Genomic DNA, 10,559 nt, shown 5'->3' on the forward strand with positions numbered 1-10,559 from the left:
GGTGCGGCGCCTGGGGCGCAGATGTCGTCCTGGGTGTTTAAGTGAAAACCACAGGTGCGGTTGATTGGACAACAGAAGCGGTTGCACAGGTGCGGTAGAAGGACCGCAGATGCGGATATTGCTGGGCAGAATGTATATAAAGGTTCTATCGCGAATTTTTGCCCATTCTTCACCATTGTTGGCCGGGTTTTGAGCTTTGGGCAGTGATTTTCAAGAGGAATCGAGGGTTATCAGTTGGCTAAGTTACTTGGGTTTTATTACTTGTGTTTATGATGATTTTCCCATTGTTTAATCATGAAATTAGTGGGAATTAGGGATGAAATTGAAGGGATTAGGGCTTGGAGTTAGAGAGTTTAATTTGAGGATTTGAGGGACCATTTGAGGTTGGTTTTTGATGATTTTGGTATGTATAGACTCGTGAGTGAAAAGAGTTTTTAGTTTTGTGATTTTTGTCGAATTCTGAGACGTGGTCCCGGGGGCCGGGTTTGGGTGAATTTTGGGATTTTAGTATAATTTGATAAATTTTGGTATGGAATTGGTTCATTGGCCTATATTGATTGCATTGTATTGCTTTTGGTCAGACTCGGGACGTCTGGAGGCCGATTCAAGAGGCAAGGGCGTTGCGGTGTAGGGATTTGACCGGTTCAAGGTAAGTAATGATTGTAAATCTTGTCCTGAGGGTATGAAGCCCCGGATTTCGCATCGTTTCACCATTTTGAGGTGACGCACATGCTAGATGACGAGCGTATGGGCGTTCACCATTGGGGATTGTGACTCGGTCCGTCCCGTAGCGACTATTAAGTTGCGTATTTGACTGAAAACTATGTGATACTTATGTGTTTTAGAAAGAATTTCTATGATTTGGGCTGAATGCCATATTTGGGCCTCGTGCCAAGCTGTTTGGATCCTTAGGGGCCTTTTATTATTATTTCCTTACTGTTTTGATTTAAGATCTGTACTCAGTCATGCTATGTTTTACTGATTTCATAACTCAGTCTTTATCACTGCGTTTTAATGCATAAAATGGTATTTTGGGCTTAGCACCCTGTTTACTGATAGCCCGAGTGGCTTGAGAGGTTTCTGACTGAGTGAATCCGAGGGCCTGTATTGTGAGGATATTAGGGATCGGACTGCGCGCCGCAGCATGTTGTTACTAATTTGTGATTATGAGAGGCCGAGGGCCTGACTTATTATGCCACAAGGTGGCTGTTATACCACTTGGGCTGTAAGAGCCCCCCGGAGTCTGCACACCCCCAGTGAGTACGGGTACCCTGAGTGAGTGATATGATGTTATGCCCGAGGGGCTGTTCTTGATTCATGTTGTGCCCGAGGGGCTGTTTACGAGTGACTGTGAGGTTTGCCCGAGGGGCTGATTCTGAGTGATGTTATGCCCGAGGGGAGGTTTATGATTCATGTTGCTCGAGTGGCTGTTTACGAACTATGTTTTGCCCGAGGAGCTATTATGATTTTCATCACTTTTACTCTAAATTGCATTGAACTTCGGTTGAAACAGTTGAAAAGCTTCTTCAAACCTTTTTTACTGAAAAATTGGATTTTAATGAGATGATTTGACTCATATACTGATTTGAAAGCATATTGTGCTTACTGAGTTTATATGATGTGGTTTCTATGTGTTTCTTACTGCTCGGTCTTTATTTACCTTCATTACTTACTGAGTTGGTGTACTCACATTATTCACTGCACCTTGTGTGCAGATCCAGGGGTCGCTGGACGTTCTAGCGAGCATTGATCTTCATCCGCCGTGGATATTTCGAAGTTGGCAAGGTAGCTGCACAGCGATCGCAGCCTTGCTCTTCTCCCTCTTATATCCCTATAGTTATTAGTAGCTGATTTCCAGGCTATTTTAGTCTTGTTACATTTTTTGAAACCGTTGTAGTATTTGCTCTTGACTCAGTGATACCCGAGGTCGGGCTTTATTTTCCGCGTTTTGGTTTTTGACTTTATACTTTTTATGAGGATTTCAGTATGAAAAAAAGGTTGTTATTTAAATTTTAAAGAAATGTTGAACTATTTTGGGAATGTGTCGGCTGGCCTAGTTCCATGATAGGCGCCATCACGATCGGGTTGGTTTTGGGTTAGTGACATTGAGGAATCACTAATTGAATTGTATTGACGGCCCTCTTTAGACCCTAATACATTGATGTTATCAACCATTTTTCTATTATGGGAAACCTAAGAACTCGATCGTTTCAAATACAGATACGTTGCTCCATTATGCGTATTATTAGCCTCTTTATAAGTACAAGTTCATCTGTATTACGCTGGTCGTTCAATTTTACAGTATAGCGTGATATCGCCAAAGATTCCACGATATCATATAAAAAAATATCCAAAATCAGTGTCGGGAACATAGTTGCAAGCAAAGTTCTATAGAAGGTACAAAGTAACTAGGTATTATTTTGTTATAGGAGTAGATATTTTAAAGGATGCTAGAAGAGGGCTCTTTTGGGAGAAATTAACAACCTTGGTAGCCTTTATTAAAAGCACTTGCTTTGATCAATAATGGATCAAATGGTCCCCTCCCCTCTCCCTTCCTACTCGTTAATGTTTACTCCGTTCCACAAGCTTTTGTATCCATGTCATAAACAATGCTTGAAATATTGGAATTAACACAACCTAAAATAGAGCCGTTTGAACATATACCAGTACGTTGAAAGTTGAATTACTAGTGTTGTTGGATGACCTACTACTTAGTTGGTCCTTGTAGCTAGGAGATAAATGTTAATCCAGTATTTTGCAAGCATCATTTAATTTAGTGCTGTCAATGAAATGCGAAATTGTTATTGTCCATTCCAAGAACCCTGGGACACTACATACAAGGATATGGATATATATGGAGTTTGCTTTGTTTTGGCAGGTTATACTAACATGAATACATTATAGCTAGGTGGTGTCCAAGTTGCTTTATTGTTGAGATACCGATAATATATCCTTGTATCTTCTTTGTCCTTTTTTGGGGATAACAGTGATGTGGACCAGCTAGTATGTGTACTTCGACTAGATCCAATGGATACGAGCCACTTCCCATCAGGTTGCAAAAAGCATCGAGTAACTATGCCCACAAAGGCTTAGAACACTTTATGGTTAGTGTCCAAGTTGCTTAATTGTTGAAATTACTAATACTATACCTTTATATCTTTTTTATCTCCTTTTAGGATACTGGTCTTGTTCTCGTTAGCTTGCGATACATCGCAAAGATGCAGTGATAACTAGTAACATGTATCGAATAACTCTATCCACCAAGATTTAGACAGAAATTTGAACTTAAAATTCATGGTTCTCTACTCACTTCATTAACCACTAAGTTACATTGTTGAATGCGAATCTTCTTTGTCCCTCTCAGAAGTAATAAGGTCGTATCTGCACATTAGTGAAGGATTGAAATACCTCGATAAACAATTTAGGCACAAGCAAAAATGTCAACAAAGACTATATAGAAGAAATTTATTAAACTAGGGAGAGAATGTGGTAGGAGGCTTTTTCACAACTCATAAACTCTTGAATCTCTCTACATCGTAGCTACCTCTCTACAATAGAAAATATGGTAGCGCCCCTATCTATAATACTACAATCCAAAATTGACTAGGCTAACAAAACCTATTCCAATATGAATTTGATAAATAAAACCTAACTAGACATGGATTAAATAAACTAGTAAATACCAAATCCTAGATAACCTAGAAATACTAATTAATCTTGGTTTAATTTCCAACAGCCTACCTTAAACCAAGATCTTCAAACTTGATCATGCCATGAGTAACATCAAGCCTTGTAGAAGTCAAGTACATTAGATTCTCCACCAATTCCCTAAAATATGTTGCATCAACAAAGTTGCGAGTATCGTCTTTAGTTAACATCAATTTCCCTTCAATATTGGCCATATATGATTTATCTTTAACCATGGTAAATTCCTTCAAAATATCAACAACATATTTTTCCTTTACTTTGAAATCATCTACTTCTCTGGTTGCCTTGTAGTTGGACTTGTACATTGATTCAACTCCAATTAGCCATTCTATAGGTTGTAGAGTAATGTAATTAATAGATATTTCGTCGTGCTCCTTGAAACATGTAATCTCGAACAATGGTATGAATTTATTTCATCTTCGATATCAATAATCATGTGTTATAGTTCTGGATCCCAAGCTATTTTTACCTCAATCTTGTGCAAATCATCAGAGACTTTCTCTTGATGAATCATCTTGCTTTTCTCGTTAATAGGTTCATCTTCAATACTATCAAATAACTTTCCAGGTGAAACACCAACTTCTTTTGGACGAACGTTCCTGCAACCAAATCTTCTTTAACAAACAGAGAACTTTTTGGCCAATCAATTTGAATATTATCTGACTTCCCTTCGCATTCAATAGAATTTTAACTTCTTCCAAAACTTCTTCATTGGTCCTTAGACCATTGACTATTACTTCAATTCTTGTAAAAGATTCTTTGATCGACTATGTTGGTCTCATACGAGCCAACTCAAATTGACTCCTAAATCTTTTTCGGGTTCTTTCAATCCTTCAAATTGGTATCAGAGCCTGTGAGAAATTCGGTCAGAGCCGGTAGGAGATCAAAAAAAAATATGGATACTCTATTACCTAATTGTCCTATTTTTGTGTTTGATGGCAAAAGTAATTCGAAACTTGGTACCAACAGATGAAGAAGTTTTTTAAGGTTATTGGATTATGGTCCACCATTGATGAAGGATTTGAGGAATCTGCGGAAGATATAATGCTGACAGGTGATGTAGCTACGAAGAAAAGACATTTAGATTATAAGGCACGTTCTGATACCAATTTGAAGGATTGAAATAACCCGAAGAACAATTTAGGCACAAGCAAAAAATTCAACAAATACTATATAGAAGAAATTTATTAAACTAGGGAGAGAACGTGGTAGGAGGCTTTTACACAACCCATAAACTCTTGAATCTCTCTACATTGTAGCTACCTCTCTACAATAGAAAATATGTAGTAGCACCCCTATTTATAATACTACAATCCAAAATTTACTAGACTAACAAAACCTATTCCAATATGAATTTGGTAAACAAAACCTAACTAGACATGGATTAAATAAACTAGTAAATACCAAATCCTAGATAATTTAAGAATACTAATTAATCTTGATTTAATTTCCAACAATTAGCAATCGTTTTATTTTCCTTTGGTGATCTCCTGTTATGAATCAAATCCAAGAAACCAATGACCATCTTTGCTTGTAGAAAGGGAGACGGTACACACAAAAAGTGCCAGAATGATAGAAACCTTGAAGGGTTAATTTCCCAATGACAGAATAAGCATTTTTGGAACACTGAATTTTGTGGTCCAGTTTTCTTGGTTTTTGAAGTCACATCTGGCAATACAGTTTCAACTTCTTTTTATGCCTTCATTCATTTTGTTCCTTCCAACACAACGGGATTAGCTTTCTCCATTCATTACCCCTCAAAACCCTTTTTTTCTTCTTCTTTACTCCGCTTTAATTTCTTATTTTGGTGGGATGAGTACTAGTTTTATATTATAGTTTTACTCTGATTGAGCTGCTCTTTTGGAAATTGTCCCAAAAGAATTCATTACTACTTGAGAAATCATACTCTCCAATTAATATCTGATTAATTACCAATTTTTTTTTAAAAATAAATAACACCCATAACATTGGGTGTTCCTTATATTACCACGCCAAAATGTTACACCAGTAAGGCATCTGCCTCCACTCAAAATAGGCTTAGGTACATTCTACCATCAACCCATAAAACCATCATATACATTAGCTTACTATGACATTGGCCTTTGTCATGCCCAATTAGTCCAAGGTAATTGCATTTTTTCCTACCGGAAGGGGCCAATCGCAATACATATGTGGTTCTACCAGATTGACAGCATGTTTGTTAGATTTTTTTTTTTTGTTTGTTGAGATATTTGAGCTTTTTTGAATTCTTGCTATACAGATTTTCTGCAAATTATACTTTTGAGCTGGCTACTTAAATCCCTCTATGTTTAATAAAAAAGTGAAGATATTTTCAATCAATACTTTAAATCTTTAATATGCTCCATTATTTTAAAAACCCCAACACTGGTATCAAAAGCCTCATTGGTCTTACGGGATCTGTGAGTTCTTCCAAAGAACCATTTTGAAATCTTTTTTAACAATATCAATTTTTAAACCAATTTTCAAACATGGCAAGCAGCAGTCTCTCATGGAATACCCCACAAACTTTTACTGGTGAAAACTAACAGATTTTGTTAGTGAAATGAAACCATATCTTGAAGCCTATGATCTATGAGAAGTTGTAATGGAAGATACACCATTACAACCACTCCCTGCAATTCCTATCCTTGCTCAAATTAAAAATCACTCAGAGGAGAACCAAAAAATATAAAGCCAAAACTGTTATTCAAAATTCAGTTGCAGATTCAAAAAAATTTTAAATTATTGAATGTGAAACATCAAAAGAATATTGGGAAAAGCTTAAAAAGGAGTACAAGGAAGTAATCGAGTCAGACAAATGCAGATTTTAAATTTGAAAAGGGATTTTGAATCTCTTAGGATGCAAGAAGACGAGACTATCACTAGGTATTCTGATAGGATTTCTTCTATTGTTAATAGAATCAGTTTGCATGACGAGGATTTCAAAGATGACAGAATAGTTGAAAAAAATTTGTAACGGTTCCAGAGAGATTTGAGTCCAAAATTTCCTCTTTAGAAAAATCTAAAGATCTCCCTACCATCTTTGTTGCATAATTAATAAGTGTTCTTCAAGCACAAGAACAAAGAAGAGCATTTAGACAAGAAATAGTTACCGAAGGTGCTTTTTATGCACAAAACAAAAAAGAAAAAGTCAATTATCCTCTTTGCAAATATTGCATAAAGAAAACACACCTAGAAAAATTTTGTTGGTGGAGACATGATAAAAAATATGTGATATTTGCAAACAAACATGCCATAATATTACAAAAGTGTGCAAGTTCTGAGACGCTCAACACAATCCTCAAGCACAAATAGCGGAAGCAGTAATTGAGGAGGAGAGATTATTTTAGAGCAACTGAAGCAAAGGAGGAGTATTGAAGAGATTTGCTTCAGTTACTGTTGTAATTTTATAGCATAATAAATTGCTTAGCTTTAGAATGAATGTGCTTTTTTAAATTTAATTTATTTGGTTTGTTGAGATATTTAGCTTTTTGAATTCTTGTTATGCAGATTTTCTACAAATTATGCTTTCAAGTTGACTATTTAAAGCCCTCTATGTTTAATAAAAAAGTAGAGACATTTTCAATTAATATTTTAGAATCTTTTTGATGCTTAATTATTTGTAAAAATCCAACAATGTTTAGCAATCCATCATCTACTTGATTAGCTTCTCTAAAACAATATAATACACTACAGTTTACTTGGAGTAAGATCTGAGATATGACATCAATGATAGAGTTCCACTTCAGGTTGGTAATATTCCTATTTTTTAGCATGTCAACAATGAGCAGAGAATCAAGTTCAAGTATGCAGTGTAAAAAAGCGTGATGCAAACACCACTAAGTCCTAAACCTTGTAGCATATGCTTCTGCTTGATTGTTAGAAGCATAATTCTTACTAGAGTATCCAGTTGGAATACCAAACAAAACAAAACCACTCGAATTGGAGGGTGGCTACTAATATTACAGATTGCTGTATTAGGCTCTAACCATTTCTTCTGACACGTTTTTAGATTTAATAAATACTGATTAATCTTCTCTACTCGGAGAGTTAAGAATCACAGCGGTGATCCATGCTCTCTTGACTTTAACGTGAAAGAACTATAAGTAAGGGAAAAATATCTCATTAATTTTAACAAATAGAAGTTTGTGGAGAAATTAATGTTGAGACATATCTAATCTAATAAAAGTGTATCTGATCATACAATTCAATACAATATCAAGGCAAGCAGAGATAATTGTTCTATTCCCATCCTCATCCATTAGGCAAAAAATTTACAACTGCTTGGCCATAAAAAATATCAGGCCACTAAAAGTATAAATAATAAAAAGTAAATAAGTGATAAGATTATGGAACTAATCATGCCTTTATAATAATCGATGTAGAAGTTGTTCCTCAGAAGGAGACAGGAGTATGCATCTCCCAAACATCCAATCAAGTAATCCCACAAACCGAAAACTTAACCAGGAATGAAAGAGTAGGGGGGAAGCGACTATTATGAGGCTTCACTGGCTCGCTGTAAGGCAAAAATTAAGATTTAAAAAAAACATAATTGAGTATCAATTAATTCATCATTTACTTTTATAGAGGAGAATTTTTCACATTTAAATTGTATATTAGATATTCTAATTAACACCCTTAAAAACTTTGATTTAGGTCAATCAAGATATCGTTAGTCTCCAATATATAATACACATAAGGCAAAATCCAATACAAAAAATTAAAATATCCAAGTAAAATCATGTAGCTTCAGTTGAATTGTAAACGAGTCTCAATAGATAGGTAGTTTTACCAAATGAAGAACAATTACATATAGCAAGTAAAGGAATTTGTGTTTACCTCCATGAGATTCTTAGACTGAGCTTGAACTAAGTTATTAGCTTCATACACTATGCTGAAAACGAAAGTCAAAAGCACCAATCGGGAAGTTAAATTTTTTATAGGAAAAAAAAAAAACACTCCTGAATCAAGAACCATAACCAACTAGCCAAAGGTGAAACCAACATACATGAATTAATCAGAAAGTTAATCATTCAAAACCATATTCCACAAACCAGCATACATGAATTTAGAAGATACAGTAATCACGAATATATAAAGATTATTTTCACATACTGAAATATATACTAGTAGTTTTTATTACTAGAAAGAAAGGCACTAGTACTTTTTCTTAAGAATTAACAATAAAAAAAGTTGAAACTCCAAGCTTTGATCAAGTATCAAGCAAGAAATTTACTGTCTTTTGACATAGTTTAAGGACCATAAAATCTTCCCTGGAGATTTCTGCACTGAGTAGGTAAAACTGTAGATTTCCTTTGTGGTTCATCTTTCTCCCTTTCTTCAGTATTATTATTGCCAGTAGCAGCCTTATTTTGGTTAGCTTTTTCTCCCTCAGATTCTCTATACCTATGCAAATACCTCTTAAAAGGCTCAGCATAATTATCAAACCCTAGACTTCCCAAAGCCCAACAAATATCATCTCCATTCACTGTCTTACGCTTCTCTTTGTGACACTTATCCGATGCTTCTCCAGTAACAAAGCTAATGAACTCAGATACACATTCTTGCATTGTTTCTTTGGCTTCTTTCGAAATCTTGGCGTTTTGGGGAAGAATTTGCTTCATAATCCTCCCCACATTAGCTATTGGTAACAACCTATCTTGCTCCTTAATTCCTCCTTCTTCGCTAATTGAATTGTATTTAGGGATTGAACCTAATATGTTGATGTTATCAACCATTTTAGGAAACCTAAAACCTCGATCCGCTCAAACACAGATACGTTGCTCTTTTCTGCGTATTATTTGCCTCTTTATAAGCACAAGTTCATCTGTATTACGCTAACTTGTAGTTAAGAATTTGTAATATCGCCAAAGATTCTACGATATATATAAAAAGTATGTATTAGTGGTGATGGCAGACAAATTTGTATAGATGGTACAAAGTTAGGTCATATTTTGTTATAGGAGTATATATTAGCCTTTTTTAAAGGTAATACTTGCTTTAAACAATTATGGATCAAATTAATGGTCCCCTCCCCTCTGCCTTCCTACTTGTTAATGTTTAATCCTCTCCACAAGTTTTTAGTAATTAACCATATCTCAATCAGTGCTTGAGATTTGAAATTTGTGGACTAACTATAATGCACATGTAGCATAGTGCTTACTAACCAAACAAAACCTAAAAATATCCGTTTGAAGTTTACATATGATGTTGAAAGTTAAATCGGAAAAAAGAACCATATGAGTTGAAAGAAAAACCCTAGTTGTTGGTTACGACCTACTACTTACTAGATCTTTGCACTAGATAATATTAATCCAGTCTTTTGAAAATTGTCATTTTCCATTCCACAAACTCGGGGACACTAGATACGAGGAGATATGCATTGTTTGCTTTATTTAGGTAACAGTAACATGAATATATATTATAGGTATAGTTGAGTCCAAGTTGCTGGCAGTGGCAGGCAAGGTTGTATAAATTATTGAAATTAGTACACAAATTATTGGTCCATGTTAAAGATATATACAGGCAAAGGATTCGAACTGTCCTCGTAAACAAACAGTGGCATCCATGATTTAAAGACCTATATGTCTAACTAGATACAAATTATACTTGTTTTTCCATATGAATATATATAACGTTGTCTAAAGTTTCAGATATTAATTAGCATATTATTATTGGAAATCGATTATCAGCAAATTAAATTAGAAAAAGAAACAACTACTGAACTCTTTGTTAAAACCACAATCTCTTCATTTATTGTGTTAGCCTGCTCAAAGAGATTATACTACATACTCAAGAAGCTGGCTTTTCATCAGTACGTTTATATAAGCTAGTCATAAGTAATGACAACC

At 35.1% G+C, this 10,559-nt stretch overlaps 1 protein-coding gene across 1 annotated transcript; it reads right to left on the reverse strand.

The window, feature by feature from the left end:
* Nucleotides 1-8,717: 8,717 nt before the first annotated feature.
* Nucleotides 8,718-9,646, reverse strand: LOC109242298 (nuclear transcription factor Y subunit B-4-like). Its single transcript, XM_019409168.1, has one exon. The coding sequence runs from the start codon at nt 9,444-9,446 to the stop codon at nt 8,961-8,963; it is 486 nt and encodes a 161-aa protein (XP_019264713.1). The 5' UTR covers nt 9,447-9,646; the 3' UTR covers nt 8,718-8,960.
* Between the last annotated feature and the right edge of the window lie 913 nt (nt 9,647-10,559).

Source organism: Nicotiana attenuata, unplaced genomic scaffold (genome assembly GCF_001879085.1).
Source record: "Nicotiana attenuata strain UT unplaced genomic scaffold, NIATTr2, whole genome shotgun sequence".
NCBI lineage: Eukaryota > Viridiplantae > Streptophyta > Magnoliopsida > Solanales > Solanaceae > Nicotiana > Nicotiana attenuata.